Source organism: Miniopterus natalensis, chromosome 7 (assembly GCF_054644295.1).
Source record: "Miniopterus natalensis isolate mMinNat1 chromosome 7, mMinNat1.hap1, whole genome shotgun sequence".
NCBI classification, from domain to species: domain Eukaryota; kingdom Metazoa; phylum Chordata; class Mammalia; order Chiroptera; family Miniopteridae; genus Miniopterus; species Miniopterus natalensis.
This window is the reverse complement of record NC_142087.1, coordinates 40,841,094-40,866,310: the sequence shown is the minus strand read 5'-3', so window position 1 is coordinate 40,866,310 and position 25,217 is coordinate 40,841,094. Positions and strand designations below refer to the sequence as shown.

Sequence of the window (25,217 nt, the reverse complement as noted above, 5' to 3'; positions counted from 1 at the left end):
CAATATCACCCTTGAAATTTATTGACATGTAGCGTCATAATAAATAAGCATCCCTTGGCTTTTTGTTTTTATTTTTGCATTATTTACCCTACACTTACCTTTTTCCTCCTCGCAATTTCAGTCTCTCGGCCATAAAAATATCTCATTTTTAGTTTTTTAAAAAAACTTCAGCTAATTAAATAGAAATAACCACAGTTTTTTTCTTGTATTTACTGCCTTTGTATTATTTAAATTTTCACCAAGAAGTAACATTGTACTCTCTTTTTCAGTAACTCTTTCCAGCTAATCAATAGCCAGACCTAAAAACAAATACCATGAGGGTCCAAACTGCTTTTCACCATAAATTAGAACAGTCACGTGTTCTAGAAAGGGTGGATGGGTCAAACACTGAGAGATTTACATTTTTATGGTTCTTATCTACATACACCCTTCAGTTTTTATCCATTTCTGACTATTTCAGAAATTAATTTAACCAGACTAGATTATAACCTATTTTTAAGCAGAAATGAAAGTTTACTCCATATTTCCTAGAAATTATATTATGCAGGACACGACAATGGAGATGCCTTATAGAGTCTGTCTGCAGACTGAAAATTGTCCAGGGCTTATAAAAGTTAGCCTTATTAACTTATTTACAAAGCAGCCCAGAAACCCACGTCCCACTCCACTTTGGGGATGGCTCCTGTGGTTTACTAGACATTTTATGAAAGTTGCCTTCCTCATTTGAGGTGTTCCTGACTTCTCTAGTTTCATTTAGAAGGGCTGCTGTGGAAAAGGTCAAGCCTTTTGCAATGGACCCTTTGGCCTTCCAGAATTCTGAGATCTCTGCGGGGAAGCTCAGTTACACCCAACTGTGTGGCGGAGCTAACAGTGGACAGAGCTAGCATTTCACCTCCAAGCCCTGGGAGGTAACAGCTTTGTCCTTCCTCTACCTTTGGCTGACTCGTTCCATTCCTACTCTATTAAAGGACACGCCTTCCTTCTCCCAGCATGATTCACCTGCCTGTGGAAGATTAATGTCACTCCAGGGGTATCTTGTATCATCTAAATGTGAATGTTACCTGCGCAATAACCTGGCAAATAATATTTGCACAGGAAGCAGAGAATGAATCACATCTTTCTGGGCCTCAGTTAAAATGTCTATTAAAGGAGGGGCTTGAATTAGATGAAATTTTGGTCTCTTCTTGCTTTAATTGCTATGCATCTACAAATTGTTCTATGCATCTACAAATTGCTGATTATATGAAACTGGTATCACCAGAAGTGAGACTCCTAGCTCTTTCTTTGCCAACAAGCTGCATATTTATAGCCGTGAGAGTGGAGGCAGGAGATGGGTGCATAGTGAGAGCTCCTCTCCTGGGACTCAGGGTTTATCTTTGGGATTCAGAACATAACAACCTTTTAAAGAACTAACTGGCTTTTCTGCTTTCACCAGATTTTCCTCTGACCTTCCTCTACTGTATAGGAAGTAATGTTACTTGTCATTTTCTTGTCACTTAAATTCTGGAAGACAAATCCCAGAAGGTTGTACAGTAAGTCCTCACTTAATGTTGTCAATAGGTCCTTGGAAGCTGCAACTTTAAGTGAAACAGCATGTAACAAAGTCAGTTTCACCACAGGCTAACTGATAGAAACAACAGTTAAGTTCCTACAGCATATTTTTGGTTACAAAAGCATCACCAAATTTCTAAATAAAGACCCAAACACTTCTAATATTAAACACTGAAATAAATGTGAGCTATACAGACACTTAAGACAGATTAATAAAAACAAGAAAGATAATGATTTTCTAACCTCCTTATTCCAGAAAAGGGTCATGGCTGGCCAGAGCCTATCCTGGTGGCTCAGGTGGAGGTGGGAACCCACCTTCCATTTCAGGGAGCACCAGTAGCCACACTCACTCAGACTTGGACAATGCGGACCTGCCAGTTCACCCCATATGCACATCTTTGGGATGCGGGAGAAATCTGGAGTACCTGGAGAAAACCCCCACACACATAGGGGGATGTGCAAACTCCACACAGACAGCGGCTTTGGCTGCTTGATTTATTTTTCCTTATCAACATTGTAACGAAATGATATTGAATGAAATGATGTCATTTAAAGGTCTGCTGTAATTGATTTTTTTAACCAATATATAATACATATTGGGTGTGTATATATGTATATATATATGTACTTAATATATAATGTATGTTTTTCCTTATGTATAATAATAATACTTTTATTTAGAGAAGAGGCTACAAGACTGTCTCTAGAATAAAAACTTGATATAACAGCAGCTTTTCAAGCAAACTTATTTCCCATAAGAGCCTATTGGTTCAGTAGTTTTCATAATTCAGATTCAGCCACTTAAGTCTGCAGATGGGTTTCAATCTCCATACAACTATGGTTATTTCATGTGTTTTTCTTACTAAGTACCATAAAAAGCAGTAACAACAGAATTGGGTACTTCACTGGAATCTTTGGGAATGGAGAATAAACATGGTTTTATCATCATCACACTGCATAATATCATCATCATTCTAGCATAATATAAAATGTAATGTCATTTTTAATTACATTTGTTGTTTATGCTCCATAATGGCAGGAATCTTGGTCAACTTTGTTCAGTAATTTATTCCTTGTACCTGGAGCAGTGCTTAGCACACAGGAGGAACTGGGTAAATATTTATTGATTGAATAAACAACAGTAACTAAAGCTCATTGAGTGTGCCCCATGTGACAGCCATTACACTAAATGCTACATATGATTATTACTTTAAGATCTCCCAACTTGAGGGACAATCATTTTTCTCATTTTACAGATGAAGAAACTGAGAGGTTATTTAGGTTATCCAAAGTCAAAAAGCCTAATTGCAAGTTCAATAGTCCTCTTATTCAAGGAGATACATTCTAAGATGCCCAGTGGATGCCTGAACCATGGGTAGTGCCAAGCCCTATATATACTATGTTTTTTCTAATATACACATACCTTTTCACTTAAAGGAAGCACTTTACAGAGACTCGTTGGCATATCTGAATTGCCAGCATCACTATTCTTGCATTTTGGGGCCATTACTAGTAAAATAAGGGTTACTTGAACACAAGTACTGCAACACCACAACAGTCAATTTACTAAATAGACACCTACTAGGTGACTAACAGACAGGTATTATATACAGTATGGACATGTGGACAAAGGAATGAGTCTCATTTTGGGTGTGACAGTGCAGGATAGTGTCAGATTTCATCACAATATTAGCATGGCATGCATTTTAAAACTTATGAATTGTTTATTTCTGGAATTTTTTATTTAATATTTTTGGACCAAGGTTGACTGCAGGTAACTAAAACTGTGGAAAGCAAAACTGTAGATAAGAGAGGACTACTGTATACATAGGCCTGTTTGACCCAAAAGACGATTCACTTCCCATTATAACATCTGGAAATGGATATGTACTAAACGGGCACTAAAGTGATGCCAATTGCTGAGATCAAGACACAAAAATGTCCACAAGGCAGTAGATTTCTTTGGTAACATTCTTTTGAAGCTATATTGAAGTGGGAGATGAAGCAAGTTTTCAGGCCCTGCTCAGACCTTGCTATAATCAGATCCATGAATAAAAGGTGGGGGTTTCTGTGTTTAGTGGCCTCTGTTTTTAGCACTGGTATCTGATGTCTGAATTAGAATTAGTTTGAGCATTAGCATGTTCTTTGCAAACTCTAGTAATTCCAAAATAGGTTATTATCAGGGCAATAACAGAGGGGAATTCATTAACATCACGTGAGTGTAGATAAGGGGCACAATTTAAAGTTGGGCAGAGTTCCCTGGGCAAGTCACTCAAGCCTCAGTGTTTTTATCCTCGAACTGTTGTCTTCCAGAGTCCCTTGTAAGTCCCTGTGTCTGATTCTAAGTTAAAGAATCTGTGAGGTTCCATGCTTGTCATTCATAAATGCCCTAGGATTTTTTGTCTTAGAATGTGTGCCTTTCTGTCTTTTGTAAAAAAGGATAATAAATTCTACTTATTAGGGCTAATGTAAAGATACAGTGGTACAGAGGATGCTATGTTAATTGCATCATATGGGCTGAATTTTAATTTACATAGAATCAGGCAATTAAATGTCTACCATTACCACAGAGGGTTGAGACAACTCTAAATCCATCATCCAAGAACTGTGCTATGTTGTTCATTGTTTTTTTAAAGTTATTCATTCCTACTTATCAAATATAACAAAATATTTCTTTTATTACTTCCATCTTTTTGTTGTTGTTAATACTCACCCATAATGTGAGAGAGACACATTAATTGGCTGCTTCCTGCATGCACCCCAACTGGGGCCGGGGTTTGAACCTGCAACCCAGGTACGTGCCCTTGACTGGGAATTGAACTTGTGACCCTTTGGTGTGTGGGCTGACACTCTAACCACTGAGCCACACTGTCCAGGGGTATTATTTCCATCTTAATATGTAATCAAGCTTACTCGAAAGAAAATAAGGTAAATTGTTTTCCATAATACCACACTATCTGTAGACATCTGCCTTACTTCATCCTAAATACTTATAATATTGACATTAGGAAAGGGATGTTCAAGTCACATACTGGGCTATCTGGTATATATGCAGACTTTGTAGTGCAGTGCTTCTGACCATTGTTGAATCACAACATTCTCCAAGAATCTGATGAAAGCTACAGCCCTTCTCAGCAAAAAAGTTCCTATCTGTGCTTAATTTTGCACATAATTTGAGATGATCCAAGACTCTGTTGAAACCTATTTATGGACTTGTGGACAAGTTAAGAGCCCTTGCCTAATGGTTACAGAGTGGTCATGAGTACCACTTTCCCTTCATTCCCTGAAAGGATTTGTGGATTGCTAGCATAAAACAATAACCTTATGTCATTTTGTTTTCCTGAATTACTACTTTACTTTAGGGATTTTTTTTCTCACTAATAATAAAGGCATTTAGAATAAGCCTCCGGAATTTATTTTATAATCCTTGGCTCAGAATGCAACTGGCAACTGATCTGTGCTTTTACCACACTTGACGCTGGATGAGCCACTGTTCTTAAAACTGAGGTCAGCCAACTCCAGAGCACAATATAAATCTCCGTAGTTTCCACTTTAACACTAGACACCTACTACAAAGCAGAGACTAAAATTAGATCTCACCTAGTGCTTACATGTACTCCGCAGAATTGCAGTTCCAACCCTAGAGGGTTTACTCAACAACACTAACCACAATCCAAAGAGAGAAATTTCATTTAGCAGGAAAAAGATGCTCCACTTTGAAAAAGCTAAAATAGAACCTACAGGAATTATGAAGATTTTTAAATGCTCAAAGAACATTATCTGCACGTTAGCTCTAGGTCTAAAATAAGAACGACTAAAATACTCCCAGAATTAGGTTGGCTTTCCTTTCTTTTACATTGCATTATACAAAGGAAAAATATTGGCATTTTCTTCCCTCTTGTTTCTAGGTCAACATTTCTAGGTCAACATGTTTTTACCAAGAAGCCTGAGTTATTCAAACAGAGCAAGCCATTGATAAATACCTACCTATGTAAATACATACACAGTGGGAGGGAACAAGATGTGAGGCTGACTATAGAAAAATAATTACAGTTCTGTTTCCTGTAGAAAGTTTATTATGTGAGGCTCTTTATAGCTAAAATGGCTAAGTTTTCCAAAGATTAGATAGAACAAATGTTTTCTGAATAAAATAGAAAAGTTCTCAAAAGCTTTTTTCATTACTAATGTTTGGTGCAACAGATCAGATTATGAATAAATATAAATATTGGTTAAAAGAAAGATTTGTGTAAAAATAAAATGATTTTAACATAAAATTCGGCAATGGAGTTGAAGAAGTAAATAACACAAAACCACAAATTCATAATTCTATAGCGTCTACAGCATTGGGAAAATAAAATACATACACAAGGAGTTTCATTAGCAGTGGTATGACAATGCAAATGCCCATCTTTTATAGACTCAGCACAGATAGTCCAAGAAAATGGATATTTAAAATCCAATCCTCCTCTCTTACAAGACAGCTGCTTTCCTAAATGAGGTTATTAAACGTATCTATGGAACATTGTTCAGGAGAGCAAATGACACTATCACATACACATGGTGTTAACTCCTCCCAACTTTCCTTTGCGAGGCAGTTCACTTGAAGCAAATGCGAAAAGAAAGTAATTTCTCTCAGTGGCAATATTTCCACATTTGCAGCCAATTTGAGATTCTTATGAACACCCAGTGGCTGAATATGACTCCTGAAAGTGAGATTGCAAAATGATCCTGTTCCATTTTAAATGGAATTTCAGAATGTTGACATCATACATTCCAGGTAAACCCCATCGGACTCTGGCTCTGTTACCGAACATAGCAGAAGCTCCCAGGAGGTCACTGTCAGTGCCCACGAAACAGCAGCCATAGATCAGATGCTACTTAATCCCAATAGGAAATCAGGAATTTCTGCCTTCGGGAACCTTCCTCACTTCTCTTCATACAAACCACGGTGTTATTTCCTCAATAACTTTTTTAATTCCCAGAAATAAATGTCTTTTCCAGGTGTCCTAACAGATATTTTGTGGGCTCAAATTCTGTATGACTTAAAATTTTATTATGTTTAGAACAAAAATGCAACCTGTGTCAGATGCTTTGCAGAAAATTTGAGGCAGCAGATGGTTATTTACCACATAGCCCAGAGAACTTTACATGAAGTTCAGCACTCTTTCTGAGGACTGTAGATCGAGTCTTAATAAAATCACATGTATCTTGCCACTGGTTTTTAATCCCCATGAAACTTTTCATTTTGGGTATTGAAAAAATTATAATGAGCTTGGACTGAAAAAGCAACTATCTGCTCAGCAGGCTGGAACAACAGAGAAGCCAACTGCAAAGTCACAGGAAACATTTCTCCCAGGGACACTGCTGCTATATCATAGCAACCTCCTTTGAGTGACTACAGACTCTGAGAAACTTTCTTCTCTAATGTAAAAGATTATCAGTAAGGTTGCTGTTTGAAATTTTATCAGTAAGAATGAGACATCGCACTCTTGCCTGGAAGACATCAGGAGCTGTTGACACAGAAAAGCAGCTTGATTCCCAGCCCAGAAGCTGAGTTGCATATAAGGGGTTTCTTAATAGGACAGTCCACGCTTACCTCAGCTTTACCGTTTCCAAACAAACAGCACCCTGCGTTCACTTTGCAGACCAGACTTGCATCTAAATTCCACTCTTTCTAGAATCCTATAATAACCCTCTCTTTGAAATGGGTCAATAAATCTAATTTTGTGGGACTCCAGGTTTGTTCCTGGTATTTAAGGCTGACAGAGTGAGGTAGGGCATGTTTTAATAAAATGCTCCAGCTAAAGAAAATATCTGCTGCTTGAATGAATAACAGCCCTAAATGTTAACACTGGCTTTCAGATACTGAAAAAAATAGAACCCATCTTCTCTGTAGTGTGGACTCCTGTGACCTGTGCATTTTAAATTCTCTACTGCCTTCTCATCTAAAGAGAAGCATTCTGAAAGCCAGGAAACCTGTTGTGAGTGTTGAAATGATATTTTCTGGTCCTGCTGCTGTGAATGCAACTTGTGGCAAACAGTCTTTGCTTGCAAGACTCCTCAGTGTGACTGGGAAGCACTTTGTGAAACCCAGAGATGGGGTGAAGGGAAATAGGCAGAATTCCCAGGTCTCCTAAACACACAGGCTTGCTCCACACCTGGTTTAAATGTAGTGATGCCAGATTTAAGAAGGAAAGAAAACTCGATATGGGAGGGGTACTGAGAAAGAGCCTTCGCCCTAAGGTTGGAAGGCTGCTTTTGACATACCCGTGGGAGTAGCCGTAATCGTAGGCTGAGGCCGCCTTCCGACTGGCTGCAGACGCGAGAGAGGACTCGGTGGCCCAGGACGCCTGCTGCTGGTAGGAGGCGGCCGAGGCCTGGCTGAAGGCCTGGGCTTCCTGGCGGTGCGCAGCCAAGGAGCGGCTGCTGTAGGCGGTGGAGCCATGGGTGTAGATGGCAGAACTTTTCTTCTCCTGCTCGTGGTACTGGCTCATGGTGGTGCGAAGGTCCTTGTTACGGTAGCTGCGATCATAGTGCTCGTGGAATTTCTGATAAAACGGCAGAGACATCATGTGCCCCCAGGGAACCAGGCAACCTACAAGAAAGCAACAATTTTTTGAGGGAATTATTAAGGAACAAATCCCATAGAACAAGTCATCTAAATCAATATGTAAAAATTAATACTCATCTTTTCCTAAGAGTAAATGGAAAATGATGTGAAATTTAGCTTAACTGGTTACTCAATAAACTTCCTACTTCATGCCCAGATGTGTGCCTCCCCGCCTCCCATCTTTGTGCAGCTTTTTCCTGCCTTCTTTCTGTCTTCCTCTCCTCCCATCTTCTTCTCTTTCCCCCCTTACCTCCTTCCTTCCATATAAATATGAGGTCTTTGCAAAGTTTCTCTACCCTGGCTATTGTGCATTTCCCCAGACCTCTCACAATACGTATTTCTAATTTTCTGGCATTTCATTCTGATGTGGCTTCATCTGGGAGAACAGGTAATCATGGAGGGTGTGTGTACAGCTAGTGCAGTTTTCATTTGAGATATAATTACTGAAACCTATGAGCATGGTACTACTCCAGCGCAAGAATTACAGCGATGAACAAAACAAACAAAATCCCTTATATAGAACCTTATATTCTATTGCAGGAGGTAGATACAGAGAAAATAAATAAGTAAAGTATAGGTATATTAGAATGTGCTAAATGCTATGGAGAAAAAGAAAGTGGGGGGCAATTTTAAACAGCCTCATCAAGGATGGCTTCGCTGGAAAGTGACATTTGAGCATGTGACTATCTGGGATAAGAGTGTTCCAGGTGTTAGGCCATGGCAAAGGCACAGGGTGTATGGAGCATGCTTGTTATAGTCCAGGAGTAGCACAGGAGCCAGTGAGGCTGCGTGGAGGGAGGGGGTGCAGGGAGAGGTATAAGAGATGATGTGGCAGGGGTGGCAGGCTAAGGGGACACCGTGCAGGGTCCTAGAGGCAAACTCCAAGGACTTTGTCTTTTTTTCTGAAAAGGCTGAGAAGCCATCAGAAGGTTCTGAGCTGAGAACCACTCTCACTGATTCTGAAGAATAGACTGTCGAGGGACAAGAATAAAAACCAGACCAATTAGAAGGCTGTTATAAACTAAGTTGTTTTCCCCCCAAATCCATAGATTGAAGTCCTACTGCCAGTATTTCAGAATGTGAACGTATTTGGAGATAGGGTCTTACAGAAGAAATGAAGTTAAAGTGAAGTCACCAGGGTGGGTTCTAATCCAATATGACTGTTGTCCCTAAAAAGAGGAAATTAGGACACAGACATGTACATCTTGTGAAGACACAGAAGAAAACAAGCATCTCCAAGCCAAAGAGAAGCCTCAGAAAAAACCAACTCTGCCAACACCTTGGTGTCAGATTTCTGGCCTCCAGAACTGTGAAGATAACTTTCTGTTGTTTAAGCCACCCAGACTATGGCACTTTGTTTTGGGAGCCCTAGCAAATTGACATAAAGGCCATCACAATAGTCCAGGCTAGAGATGACAGCGATAGCAGTGGAAGTGTGAGGAGTGATCAGACTCCACATGTTTGAAGGTAGAACCAATAGCATTTGCTGAAAGTACTGGATTAGGGTGTGAAAGAGAGGAGTGAAATGGCGCCAAGGTTTCTGCATGAGTAATTGCAAGACTGAAGTTGCTATTAACTGAGATGGGCAAGAGTATAAGAAAGCAGCAGTTTGGGACGGAAGGACAGGAGGCCGACTTAAGACATTCTACATTTGAGATATCTGCTAGACATCCAAGTGGAGATGTTAAGTGGGAAGCTGGGTATGTGACTTTGGAGTACGACGTAAAGGTCTAGGTTGAAGGCCTATGACTGGGACTCACCAGCTTACAGATGATATTTAAAGCCAAAAAAAAAAAAGATTAGAATAATTGTAAATGGAAAAGGAAGTCCTAAGACTGAATCCTGGAGTGTGCTTATATTATATAATGAGCTCTCTCAAATCTCACAAGCACTTCTAAAATGTATAATGTTGAACCAGAAAAATTTGCTCCATTAAGAATATGAAGGTTTTTAACTCTAACATAAAGAAGAAAGATAGTCATCAGTGTAGCAATTTACACTGTGAACTTGAGCTAACGGTTCTACTGAAAGTTAAAGATATATTTGCTTAGCATAGGGAGAGAAGACTTCATTAGCTTTCTTGAAAATCTGTCCACTGACAGAAGCCTACCAGCCACACTGACAAGCCTGGATGAAGTAATAGTTTTATGGAGCCCCACCCCAATTTTTAATGCTTCGCGTGTGTTCTGAAATGTTATCTGTAAATTTTACAAGTAAAATTGTTGTGAAGTAGTCATTTTTCCAATCTTTTTCTTTAAGTTCTAAATGAGGAGTGAATCCTTCTAAATTTGCCATATTTTTTGTCAAGTTTAAATCTACTTTTTATTTAAACTATTTAAAAAGTCAGCATGTAATTCCCTAGAGAAGAAAATCCAGCAAACTTCACTCCAGAAATATTTATCTAAGGGCTCATGGAAGATATCACTCTGCACCATTTCCCAAGAGGAAAAAAAATAGCGACTAGCAAGCAACTTTACTTCAACTCTTAAATAGATTGCTGTTTTCTGTTCTAAAATATACAGAATTATTATGTGTAACAAATAATTATTAGATAAATTTTGATAAAACAAAAGGGTTAGACTATATTAATATGAAAGTATATTATGTTTGGCAGTTATAAAGATATTAGATACATTTCTGTAATGATACATACTGCATTGCAACATGGCAAATGTTATTTGAATGAGATTCAAATAAATAATGAATGACCTTCCTGTGTGTTATGTTATAAGCTAAATTCACAACTCAGATGACTCAAAATGCTGTTATCTTCACAAAATAAAATCTTTAAATATCTTGCCCAGTTCTATTTTCCACCAAATTTCTATTTTCCCCCAATATATTTATTTTTAATAATACTTAATATTCCAAGCACATAGATAATGAATTACAAGTACACAGGGTTTGGCTTTAAGTCAACAGAGCTGATCATCACAGCTCTGACCTCTAGAACAAAGGTACAACTACCGTCTCTTCATCAGTAAGCGAGGATTGTCCCCAACACAAGAAAGCTAGAGTGTGCGGGGGAAGGAAAGATGGTTTAGTTGTCCTCTGTTCTCCTAAGACCTGCATTTTCTGCTGGAAAATCATTTGGGAATTTAGGGAAAAAATGTTAATCCCATAGTTGCCATATGATATTTTGTATAGGCATTAGAGGCCCAAAGCTGATAAAAATTATTCACAGAAAGTGTTAACTTCAGGGTCATTATGTGGGGATCTATGTTGCCTCTGAAATACTGCCTAACCATTTCCAGGTCAGGAATATCATAATGCACTCTTACATTTACCTACATGGCATTGTCAGAGCAAAATCACTGAATTAGAAACTAGTGACTGCAACGTTAATTTACCTCCTTTTGCTCTAATTTGTAATCAGGGAGTACTGTAGGCAGATGGAGGGTAGAAAGCAAATGATTTCCTGTCACCTCATCCATTCAAGATTTCAACCAAACCACTGAATTGTAAGTTGGAAAGAGTACCTAACACAGTTCCATCTGAGACAGCTATTATTTCCTTATAGTTCCAGGAATGGTAGCTTAATTAAAAAGAATACAATGAGCTGAGAGAATAGCTGTGCCAGCAAAAACTGGCACTCTGTTGCTCTTGTCTTCCTTCCCAGGGGCTCCACTTTCCTATTTCTCTGCTATTCTGACATCTCTCTGAGAAAACTGCTGAGCTCAGAAGATAGAAAGAAACCACACAAACCATAGTGCTATTAAGCACATAAAATATCAAGTGTATTCCTGCCTCAGTGTCATGCTTACCAGTTTCCAAGAGTGATGGTGGTAGAAATGTTCCGACGTGGCCGTGGAGCTGGATGAGAGATGAAAAACCCACGCAGGTTGAATCCAGGAAGAAGTTAAGGGGCAGGGCTAAAGGCAGGACCCTGGGGGCCAGTTCAAAAATAATGCATGTGGTCAGGCAGTAGAATGTCAGAGCCACACAACCAGCCTTTTATGGCCAAGAAGGCAGATAAATATAGCAGCAAATGAGAGTAGTCCTAAACCGAGAGGAAAAGAGAGGCACTGGCTGGTAGCTGCCTCAGTAATGGAATTAAATTAATGCCAGTCAATGGGCCTGACCTGATTAAACCAAACTTAGGATTTTTATTTGGCTAGAAGAGCTATTTTCAATATCGCTTTATCACTGGGTATGTGAAAGTGCAGTGGAAAGAATGGTTTGTGTGGAGAGCTAAAAATAAGGGCAGTAATCTGATTCCCATCACGGACTTCATGGAATTTTAATGCCAAGATATGTTTCTGAGTGTGCTGTTCATAACGCATGTCGAGTACATTTAAAAGACACAAGGTGAAAAATAACTTGAGGTTAACTAGAGGCAAAACAAGTAAGATATGGGTTACACGCGGTGGCAGCTGTGGCCTGACCATACAGCCATGGTTTTTATCATTTTAGGGAAATTTAAAGTTTGACTGTTCGATTCCCTATTCATTAACTAAAGCCTTTTTGAGAAGCAGAGTGTTTTATATTTCCTAAAGGCAGAGTAGGCTCATTCTATCTAACGGGAGATTCTCTTTCTTTGTTTTTTTGGACTGTACAACTAAGTAAGAGCTGGTAAAACCTGGTAGGTAGAGCCTGCGCTTAGGATTCAGACCAGACCTAGATTCCAGGCCATCGATGGCACCTAATAGCCACATAACCTCAAGTATTTTATTTCTTCTCCCTAGGCTTCATTTACCTTCCCTATAAAATGGGGATAAAAATACCTAAAATGTGGGATTGTTGTGGAGATTAAATGTGATAGTACAGAGGAAGTGCTTAACCGAGGGTTGCCACAGAATAAAGACTCAGTAAATGTCAACATTATTACTGAGAGTAATAATTTAAAAGCTCATTGTTCAGGTTATATGTATTGAGCAGATTATATTTTGATAGTGCTGTTACATCAATTAAATACAGATCACTGGTATCTATCAAAATATTGAACAGACCCAATATTGTAGTCTATTTTATAAATACTTTCTCGATAACTATAGTTAATACCTTTGAGGAATTACCAAGTGCCAGACACTGTGATAGGCACTTTACATATATGATCTCATTACTTCTCATAATACTTTGAAAGGTTGGTATCATTAGCTTCAAAGAACTGAAAAAACTGAGGTTTCAAGAGGCCAAGCGACTTGCCAAAGAGCCCACAGCTAGTAAATGACATAAATGCAACACATTTGGAGATACTTGAATTCCAAAGCCCACGAACTTTTTGTCATCCATTGCTGTATTCACCCTCCAGTGACACTTTGCTTATTAGAAACTAGGTATTTTGAAATAGTTTTTCAGGTGCAATATAACTGATGGTCAGTTTCTGAGCTTCCTAACGTATATAAAAGAATGCATCCCACTTAGTTCTGACCAAATTTAACCTGGCATTCCTTTATCTAAATACCCCTCTTGTTAGTGTGCATATGGACATTTTAGCTGTCTGGAATCCATAGAATTTTCCAAGCTTTATGTCCCCAAGTATTCATTTTCTAGACATCCAAAACAGGATGGCAGTGGTCCTTCTGAGTTTTGTTCACCAGCCATTGGAATGGTTCTCAGTGAGCTATTACTCTAAAGAACATGGTAAATTGCTACAAATCTCTAAGCAGGAAAGAGGAAAAATAAACAAAATAAGAGATATAAATGATCATAATACTAGCTAATATTTAATGACCATTTGCTATTGATGCTAACTGCTTTACAGTATCTTATTTGATCATCGTACACACATAAAAACTTTTTATGGATTATGAAATTGACATTTAGAGAGATTAATATTTTAAAGTCATACAACTGGAATGTGACACAAGATTCAAGCCTAGGTCTATTCTACACAGGGCCTACTCTCCTATGTATCATATTATACTGACTTTCAATCATTTATCTGTGTGTGTGTGTGTGTGTGTGTGTGTGTCCATAAATGCATAGATAGAGAGAAGACAGATAAATGATGATAGATAGGTAGGTAGATAGATAGATAGATAGATAGATAGATAGATAGATAGATAGATAGATAGATAGATAGATGATAGATAGGTAGATAGATGATAGATAGATAGATAGATAGATAGATAGATAGATAGATAGATGATAGATGATAGATAGATAGATAGATAGATAGATAGATAGATAGATAGATAGATAGATAGATAGATAGATGATAGATAGATGATAGATAGATAGATAGATAGATAGATAGATAGATAGATAGATAGATGATGATAGATAGATAGATAGATAGATAGATAGATAGATAGATAGATAGATAGATAGATAGATGATAGATAGATAGATGATACATGATAGATGATAGATAGAGTGACCCATGTGCCAATAACATCCATTAGAAGGAAGAACTATTACCAAGAAGAGTTTTAGTTCTATTTAGTTATATTTTCTATGTAACAGACTACTGCTATTTATTAGATCAAGATGTACTGGCTACAAATATCAATACATTAAAGTATTTATTGAACTTTGATCCCGGATAAGAATGCAGAATGAGAGAAGTCCACACACACTTGTGAAGAGACTAAAATATCATTTATTTACTGGCACTCAGGATCCCAGTGAAAGCCAAAGAGTTTATTTCAAACAAATATGCAACTTCGACCAAAGAAGTATGAGCAAGAACTCAGTGATCTTTTTGCTATGGCATCATCTCGATGCAGTCTTTTCTAACAACATATCGAAAGTATAACTACCTGGATAAAAAACTACATACTGTGGAGTACTACATAATAAAACTGAAATTTAAAAAAATTTAGTTGGGCTCACACAAATAAATTCCTGTGATTTAATTATAATTCCCTTATAGATGTATAATCATTCTGTTGTTACCTTCATTTAATCATAATGCCCTACAAATGTGTAAATATTCTGAAAATTTAATGGCATGATAACCAACTCTTAATTTCAAATTTCCCAGAAAACCATCTAATGCAAAATACTTTTTTAAAAGTGTGTAACTATAAAAGTCTAGAAATTTCAGAAAATATTTGCTTTCAGAATTATAGTTCATTTCTAAGAAAGTAGTTTTAAAGCAGATACAGTCTCTCTTTAAACTGTGTTAACATTTTTATAAGCATTTTTATTAGTTATAAGTTTAACTAACAGTAGTGTATCCAAAAAGCAAAAATAATGTCTAAATTATATTTAGCCACCAAGCAATTTTTGTTTGAGCATAGAAGGAAAAATAGTAGCAAATCATTATACCCATAAGGGAATAAACAAAGAAATACTTTTTAAAAAATATATCTTTATTGTTGAAAGTATTACAGGTGTCCCATTTTTCCCCCCCAATTGATCCCCTCCACCTCACTCCCACCCCCTCTCCAGGCCTTCACTCCATTATTGACTGTGTCCATGGGTTATGCTTATATGCATATAACTTCTTCGGTTAATCTCTTCCCCCCCTCCACCCTCCTTCCCTCTTTCCTCTGAAATATGATCATCTGTTGCATGCATTAATGTCTCTGGATCTATTTAGTTCGTCAGATTCTTTTGTTCATTAGCCTCTTCTTAAAGAAAACCCTTCAACATTTCCTGTAGTGCTGGTCTGGTCGTGATGAACTCCTTTAGTTTTTCCTTGTCTGAGAAGCTCTTTATCTGAACTGCAATTCTAAATGATAGCTTTGCTGGGTAGAGCAATCTTGGTTGTAGTTCCATGTTTTTCATCACTTTGAATATTTCTTGCCACCCCCTTCTGGCCTGCAAAGTTTCTGCTGAGAAATCAGCTGACAGTTGTATGGGTGCTCCCTTGTAGGTAACTAATTGCTTTTCTCTTGCTGCTTTTAAGATTCTCTCTTTGTCTTTAACCTTTGGCATTTTAATTATGATGTGTCTTCCTGTGGGCCTTTTTAAGTTCCTCTTGTTTGGGACCCTCTGTGCTTCCTGGATTTGTAAGTCTATTTCTTTCCCCAGGTAGGGGAAGTTTTCTGTTATTTTTTCAAATAGGTTTTCCATTTCTTGCTGTCTTTCTTCTCCTTCTGGCACCCCAATAATATAAATGTTGGGCCTCTTAAAGTTGTCCCAGAGGGTTCTTATACTATCTTCATATTTCTGGATTCTTTTTTCCTTTTGCTCTTCTGGTTGGGTGTTTTTTGTTTCCTCATGTTCCAAATTGCTGATTTGATTCTCAGTGTCCTCTACTCTACTATTGATTCCCTGTAAATTATTCTTCATTTCAGTTCGTGTAGTCTTCATTCCAAATTGGTACTTTATTATGTCATCGATTTTCTCAGTTATTTTCGTAAAACTTAATATGGTTGAGCATACTTATAAACAAAATTCTGAACTCTGTATCTGTTAGCTTGCTTGGATCTATTTCACTTAGTTCCTCTTCTAGAGATTTCCTCTGTTCTTTCCTTTGTGACATGTTTCTTTGCCTCCACATTTTGGCTGCTTCCAGGTGTTTGTTTTTATGTATTATGTGGAGCTGCTATGCCTCCTGGAATTTATAGAGTGGCTTTGTGTAGTAGGTGTTCTGTAGGGTCCAGTGGTTCAGCCTCCCACCTGAGCTGGGCCTTCTAGGTGCTCCCCTGTGTGGGCTGTGTGCACTGTCCTGCTGTAGTTGAGCCTTGGTTGCTGTTGGCATCACTGGGAGGAATATACCCCCAATAAGCTGGAATTGAGGCCAATCAGCTGTGAGGACCAGCTGCAACTACAGCCAAAGAGCTGCTGTGCTGGAGACAACCCTATGGAGCAGGATTTACTTCAGTCGAGCTTTGGTATTCACCAAGTGCACCCCTTGAGTGTGTCACTCGTGGATGTGGTAGGATTGTAATCCAGTGTGGTCAAGTCTGACCACCAGGTGCACTGTCTCTGGGGCCTCCCTGGAGGTGCAAAGTCAGCCTCTGCCAGTGCTTTGCCCAGGGCCCCCCAGCATGAGCTACACAGCAAACCGTAGTTGGCTGCTACTTGTGCTGGGCTTGGAGGTGTCCAGGAGAGGCCAAGCTATGAGCCAAAGCAGGCTGCCGCTAGTGCCAGACCTGGGGCCGCTTATCAAGCCGTATGGGGCATGCTGCTGCTTGTTTGAGAGATTTTAGGAAACTCCTAAGCATAAGGCTCAAGAGGCCGCTTGCACAGAAAAGCCACTGGAAATGGCCTGGATGAGCCTGCAGGTGGGGAGGGGCGGGGCCTCCGGGAATCCCGGGGCGGGGCCAAAGGTGTGAGTCAGGTGCTGGCGATTCCAATATGGCGCCTTCCTGCCGGCTCTGTGCGGGGAGGGCTCGCCAAAGGAGCAATGGCCTCTGCCAACTCTTCTGCCTGGGAGGAAGCTGCCCCTCCACCTCTCACCCCAATTTCAGGCAGGTTAGTTCCTCCCCGAGTGTCCCAGGTCCTTTCAGCTGCAGCCCGGTGCTGGGCTCAGAGGGAGCGTCCGAGTGAGTCCGTGCCAGGCCCTTTAGGAGGAGCTGCTGGGGCTCCTACACCCTCCAGGACCCTCAGCGACAGTCCCTGGTGGTTTCACAGCCCGGAGTTGTGAGGACGCCTCTTCCCGGCCCTGGAGCCCTGGGCTGGGCGCCTGCTATGGGGCTGGGACCTCTCCTCTGGGAAACCTCCACCGCTGAGATTCCTTCCCAGGTTTAAACTGCAGCACCGGGTGTGGGCCCGCGGCCACGTCTCCCGGATTCAGCCCCGATCTGCCCGCGTCTCCGCCCCGCCTACCTGTCTCAGTGCTGCTTCAGTTCCCTGGTTGTGGGGCTTCTGTTCAGCCAGATTTCAGGAGATTCTGAATGATGGTGGTTCTGTATTTTAGTTGTAATTTTGATGTGGTTGCAGGACGCGGTGGGTGCAGCTGTTGCCTACGCCGCCATCTTGTTTCCTCTCCTCCAAAGAAATATTCTTTACAAATGAAACTTAAAACAAATAAAAACCAAATTCCAACTGAAATCAAGAAAGTGTCTTTAAGTTGCTGGGGGTTTTTGTTAACAAAAGCCATGTATCAACAATATGAAAAAAGAAAGACCCATATTTACTTAGTTCAGTTCATAAAGTATTTATTTATTGAAAACCTACTAATGTGTCAGACACTTGTGCTATACCCTAGGGTCCAGAGGTGACTACTCATGTCCTCAAAGTAGCTATCCTGTAGTTGGGCACACAAAAATTACTTAAGAATAACTATGGGCCAATGTGATAGATGAAATGATGAACAAATACAAGAAGGAAGATGTAATTAGTTGTTATGCCCGTACAAAGTAAAACCAAAAGGAATGTTTCTTCTTTAAAAATAGGAATTATAAGAGCCAATCTAATATATCACACATTGCCCACTTATTTTGCAAAGCACTCTGTTAGGTACAGGGAAGCAAAAATGTCTGATGTGAGTCCTGTGGTCAAGAATTTCCAAATTCTAAGCAATAGTATTTCTCCATTGCTTTCAGCAGAAAGACTTAACTAGGCTATTCAGTGAGCTCTCTTAAGTTGTAAGTTTAGTGTATCCTTCCTACCTCAGAGTTGCCTAATTTTTTAAAAGTATGTATACATATGTAAATATAGTTAGGTATCATTTGAATCTAGTCCTATTGTTCATGGAATGACTTTGAAAAATCATTTTCTCTCTCTGAAGCTCTATTTTCTCATCTATAAAATCAAGGGTTTAACCAGATGATTTCTAAGATGTTTTCTAGTTCTAATAACTGTGCTATCAGTCCAAAAAGTGCCTGTTTTTTTTCCGTGCCTGGCTTATAAGTTGATTAATAACATATTATGTGGAGCAATTTATGGGGGAATAAAATAAATCCTCCTTGCTCCAAAAAGTCTGCTTCTACCTGCTAGCTCACATCTGAAATGTTCTCCTCAGAGCATCATTTTATTACTTTAATCCCAATTATACAGAAAATAATCCAGAAAGGTGTTTCAGTGTGTTATCAGCTTTAAGTCTTCCTGTGACTGTCCAGTCTCAGGTGTGTTATGAGTAGAGATCAGTGGGGAGGGAGGCATCGGAGAGGTAATTACAGAAAAGGTCTAGAGGAGGGGGCTCTAGTATGCTTATCAAATGAACAAGGTCTGAATTAGATTCAGATCTAAAATTAGATTTTTACCTGTCTTGCATCAGGACCTGTAGGCTATAAAGGGCCTACATGTGCTCCCATGAACATGTCATTTTTACAAAACTAATAAAGTTTTTATCTTTCTCTTTAAAAGTGAGAATCAGACTAAAGAGCAACAGATTCGAATCCTGAATTTCAATTTATTTTTCATTTCTTTCCAACAATTTTATGGAAGTATAACTTACATACCATAAAATTCATCCATTTTAAGAGTAAAGTTCAATGAGTTTTAGTAAATTTATGCAGTTATGCAACCATAACCAAAATCCAGTTTTAAAACACTTGTTCCCTCATGACAGTTTGCAGTTAATCTGTGGACCCTTCCACAACCTGGGCAACTACTTACCTGCTTTCTGTCTATATATCTTTTCTAAAAATTTCATACAATTAGATTCATAAGATATGCAGTCTTTTGTGTCAGGGTTTTTTTCAATTAGAAAGATGTTTTTGAGATTCATCCATGTTGTTGCACGATTCAGTAACCTGTTTCATTTTATTTCCATTTATTTCAATAAGTATTTCATTGAAAAATATACCATGTTTTGCTATTCATTCATCAATTAATGGACTTTACATTGTGTCCAATTTGGGGCTATGAATAATACTATCTTGAATTTTAATTTTTTTATTTTTTATTTTTATTTTTTTTAAAAATACATCTTTATTGATTTCAGAGAGAGGAAAGGAGAGGGAGAGACAGATAGAAACATCAATGATGAGAGAGTCATTGATCGAGCCTGCAACCCAGGCATGTGCCCTGACCAGGAATCGAACCCCGATCGCCTGGATCCTAGGTCGACGCTCAGCCACTGAGCCACGGCCAGCCGGGCCTATCTTGAATTTTTAAATCTATTTTTCCTTACTTGGTTAACCAAATTTGGTGTGACATAACAAAAGCATAATACTCTCCCGGTCCCTCCATGCTGTCCCAAAGGGTAAGAGATCCTTCATTTTTATAGCTGCATAGTATTCCATGGTGTAAATGTACCACAACTTTTTAATCCATTCACCTACTGATGGACACTTGGGCTATTTCCAGATCTTAGCTATTGTAAATTGCACTGCTATGAACATAGGGGTGCATATATTCTTTCTGATTGGTGTTTTGGATTTCTTAGGATATATTCCTAGAAGTGGGATCACTGGGTCAAGTGGCAGTTCCATTTTTAATTTTTTGAGGAAACTCCATGCTGTTATTCATAGTGGCTGCACCAGTCTGCATTCCCACCAGCAGTGTACTAGGGTTCCTTTTTCTCCACATCCTCGCCTGTACTTGTTCTTTGTTGATTTATTGATGGTAGCCATTCTGGAAGGTGTGAGATGGTACCTCCTTGTTTTAATTTGCATCTCTTTAATGATTAGTGACGCTGAGCATTTTTTCATATGTCTCTTGGCCATCTGTATGTCCTCTTTGGAGAAGTGTCTATTTAGGTCCTTTGCCCATTTTTTTATTGGATTGTTTGTCTTCCTTTTGTTGAGCTGTATAAGTACTTTACATATTTTGGAAATTAACCCTTTATCAGATGTATCATTGGCACATAGTGCCCATCAGTAGATGAGTGGATAAAAAAAGCTGTGGTATACATTTACACCATGGAATACTATGCAGTTCTAAAAAAGAAGGATCTCTTACCCTTTGGGACAGCATGGAGGGACCTGGAGAGTATTATGCTAAGCAAAATAAGCCAGTCAGAGAACAAGTACCAAATGATCTCACTCATATGTGGAATCTAATGAACAAAATAAACTGACAAACAAAATAGATCCAGAGACATGGAAGCATGCAACAGGCTGAAGATTCTCAAAGGGAAGGGGGAGGAGGGAGAGGCCAACCAAAGAACTTATATGCATATATGCATAACCCATGGACACAGACAATAGTGGGGTGAAGGCCTGAGGAGGGTCAATGCAGAAAAAAAGGGGGGCATCTGTAATACTTTCAACAATAGAGAAAAAATTTAAAAAGTATTGATATCTAACAATTACATAGTACTTCCTATTTGCCAATATGACCATTCCTCTGGAAATGAGGATAACCCTAAAGTAATATTTTTAGGATGACAAGGTTTTAGAGGTAAGATTAGGAGATCCATTTTAGAGTATAAAGGATGAGATGCCTAGTAGACCTCATGGAAATGTCAAATGAATATTTAGATAAATGTGTCTGGAGTATAAGGCAGAAGTCTTGGTCAGAGGTATATACTTGGGAGCAATCACTGTTTAAGTAGTGTTTAAAGCCACACAGGTCAGTAAGATCAGCTAGGGAAGGAGTGTTGACAGGAAGGAGAGCCAAGCACTGAGTCCTCAGCCTCTCTAAGGGCTGGGAAATTACGAAGAAGTGGCAAAGGAGAATGAAGAGTAGCCGTAAGGAAGGAGGAAAACCAGGAGAGTGCAGTGCCCTGGAAAGAAGAAAGTGTTTCAAAGGTAAGGAACTTATTACCTCATCAAACCTGCTTAAGGAATGAGAATTGGCCATAATGACATGGAGGACATTGGTGTCCTTGATAGCCCACATTTTGTGGACTGGTTGAGAAAAAAAAGCCTTATTATAAAGAGCTTAAGAGAGAATTGGAACCAGTGAGTATGGGTGACTCTCTTGAGGAGTCTTTCTAAGGGGAATAAAGGAATAGGACAATAGCTGAAGGAAAGTGCATTAGGAAGAGGGTTTTTTGGTTGTTTTTGTCTATATGGTTTTCTATTGCTGCTAAAACAATTACCACAAATTTAGTGGCTTAAAAACAATACAACTTAATTACCTTATGTTTTGGTAGGTTAGAAGCCCAACCTGGGTCTCACTGGGCAAAAAATCAAGGTGTCACCAAGACTGTGGTCCTTTCTAGAGGCTCTAGAAGAAAATCAGTTTTCTTGCCTTTTCCAGCTTCTAGAGGTCACCCACATTCCTTGGCTCATGTCCCCCTTCCTCCATCTTTAAAGTCAGCAACACTGCATCATTCTGACCATTATTCCACATTTATACCTCCCTCTGTCTTCTACTTTTAAGGCCCCCTATTATTTCATTGGGATAACACAGGATGACCTTTTGTGTTTTAAGATCAGCTCATTAGCAACTTAATTCTCTTTTGCCACATGACCAAACATTCACATGTCTAGAGATTTGGATGTAGACATCTCTGGGGAGTCATGATTCTACCTGCCATATATGGGATGTATTACAGCACACTCGTTGATGGTAATAATTGGAGGGAGGTGAGAAAAAGAGCGAGAGAGGGAGGGAGAGAGAGAGAGAAAACTTAATGCAGGAGAGGACAGAATCATTGGAGTGACATGAGAGCAAATGGAGGACTGGCTTTCCATAGGAGCAAGAAGAGAAGGGTGAAGATAACATATGGGGACAGATGCTGTGCTGGCTGGTGGGTAGATGTCGTGGTGGGAGCTTGTGGAGTCATTTTCTTCTCAGTAACTTAGAAACAAGGTCATAGACTGAGAGCAAGAATGGGAGGTGTTGGAAGTGTAAGAAGACAGGAATTATAAAACTGACATCTCAGAGAACAGGAGCATGAAATGCCGTAACTAGAGAAATGTCATGAGCTTCAAGGGCTCACTAATATAACGTGTGACCATTCGGCCTGTTTCCTCCAGTAGAGTAGACAAAGCACTGGTATATTAATTAGTCAGGGTAGGCTAACTGCCGTACAAAATCCAAAGTTCAGTACCGTAACGCAACCAAAGATGATTTCTCACTAAAAAATTAACATGGATTGTCTCACTTAATCTTAACAATGGTTGAATATAGTGGGTAACATGAGTACGCCCTTTTTCAGTTGAGAAAATTAAACAATTTGTTGAAGTGAGACTAAACCATAATTTTTGTTTTAGGTGTTAATTCTATTCAGGGGTATTTAAAAATATTTGCCTCCTGATCACCTTCAGACAATCGAACATGCTTCTCCTTTGGCCTGGAATCTCTCCTCTCTTTCCCCACTGACTTCTAGAATCAGCTCTGCAATAGTCCTCTGAGGGACACCTCTCACAAGTCTCCAGACAGGTTTAGTTCCTCCTATGTGCTCCTCCTATAGGCCTTACCTAATTGTACCGTAATGATCTGTTCCACAATTATTCCGTCAGCCTCTGTGCCTTTTCGATCCTTTCTATCCCCTCTCTCTCCGTCCAAGAGGTAGCAATGATGTTCTAGTTCAAAAGGCATAAAGCACAGCACCCACCGCAGTGCTTGGCAATACAGTCACTGTTTACCGGTTCATTGAATGGAAGAAAGAAGTCAAACAAGGCAATTCTGTGACACTGCAGAAGGGAAAAAAAGTTTCTGTTCCCATTTGGAGCTGAGGGGGAACTAAACTATTCCATTATTATGGGTTAAAGTTTTCTTTCTGAAGGGCAGTTGTGGAAGGCGTGGGCTCTCTGTGGTGGCAGGCCACCACTCAGTGGAGGTGTGTGAGCACTGCAGGGTGCTCTCACTGCTGTCCAAGCCAAACTCCAGGAACAAACTGTAGTCTCCCACCACTCGGCCATCTGGAGTCTGAGTTGTCACTGCCTAAGCCTTAGGTCTTAAGCCATTTAGCTCTGTGCTCCCACCTTTTGTGAAGTCACTCAGAAGGCGTTAAATTGATGACTTTCTTGGACCTGCCCTAGGCCTAGAAGATTCTGATTCCGTGGGCTGAATAATTTGTACTTTTAACTAGTACTTCAAGTGATTCTTACTATCAAGCCAGTTTAGAAAATTAATCATCTTTGTTTCAGTCATGCTATGGAATTGGGGCAATTATTTATTTTTCATTGACTTTAAATATATTGAGTAACAGACGAAATGCTCCTGAGGTCCTTGAATGTGTAGCTTAATATTTACAGGTTATTATTCTGCAGCTTTTACCTTTCTTTTCAGCAGGATGATTCAAGTGAGAGCAGCTTTTGAGGAGAGGACCAGGGGCAAACCCTAACTTCACAAATGTTCTAGCACAGGAGCGAAACCACGCACTGAAACTTAGTGCTGGTATGATGGCCGCAGAACCACCGAGTCCCGCTCGCTTCTTCCCGGGACGAGGCCAGAGGTCGGAGGTGACCGGCACCGCAGTCGTCCTCACCAGGCTTCGGACGGAAAAAGACAGAATCAGTGAACGCCTTCTCTTTTCCCTTAACAAGACGCATTATTAGAAGCTGTCCTAGGCAAGGAGAGTTGATTAAAAATAGGCCCGACTTTTTACTCCTATTTTCAACAAGCCCCAAATCTGCACCACAGTGGGAGGTGGGGGCGAGACTTCGTAAGCTCCTGTGGCCGGTCGCCCGTGTCCCCGGGCAGATCCAGTTCGGCTCTCCTTGTTAATCGGGGTCCAGGGGATCTCTTCCGGCAGGAAAAATAACAGCGTAAGTTTCTGAGGAGGAAGAAAGTCTCAGCCACTTTGTGACCTTATGAAATCCGTCTGAGCCAAAGAGATAGTGGCCGCTTGGCTGAGGGCCCTCGGGACTTCACAAAATTTGCTCTCGTGTGGAGGGTGGGCCTCTTCATGCAGTAACAGGGAACATAGAGATCAACTCGCTCCTACACACGCTTCCGCCGGGCTCCGCGCGCAGCCGCGAGACCCTCGGGCGGAGCCCCAGTCTCTGAGGAGAAGCGGAGGCGCAGCCGCAGGCGCGCCCAGCCGCAGGCCGAGGGCTCAGGGGCGGGGCGAAGGCCAGTCACGTGGGCAGCGCGGCCCTCTGGCCGATTTCCCTTACAAGGACTTGGACTGACGAGCCCCGCCCCTGGTCGTTCCCCGGTGCTTGCGAAGGAGCAAACCCACAGGACAGACTCAACCATCTGCTCAAGGGAAGGGGGGAAGGAAGAAATACATATGAGAGTGGGTACAAAAAACACAAAAGCTCCGGCATCAGACCCAACGAATCACTACATATTAGTGTGTGTTCTAAGTAGCCACTTTATATTTCTTCTTGTGCCCTCGGTCAAAATTGCGCCCTTTGAGCACAGTGGCAACTGCGCCCCCGGTCGCCTTTCCGTTAGTCAGGCCCACTCTGTTGGCGGAGAATGGTGA

General features: G+C 40.0%; 1 protein-coding gene across 1 annotated transcript in view; it reads right to left on the bottom strand.

The window, feature by feature from the left end:
• MYOM1 (myomesin 1) overlaps positions 1-12,272 on the bottom strand; it is a 108,018-nt gene extending 95,746 nt beyond the window's left edge. Inside the window, exons 1-2 of the mRNA XM_016211488.2 lie at positions 11,926-12,272; positions 7,819-8,146 (exon numbers count right to left, since the gene is read on the bottom strand). Of these exons, the coding sequence (XP_016066974.2) occupies positions 7,819-8,123 (305 nt within the window). The 5' untranslated portion in view covers positions 8,124-8,146; positions 11,926-12,272. The remainder of the gene's footprint in view (positions 1-7,818; positions 8,147-11,925) is intronic.
• Between the last annotated feature and the right edge of the window lie 12,945 nt (positions 12,273-25,217).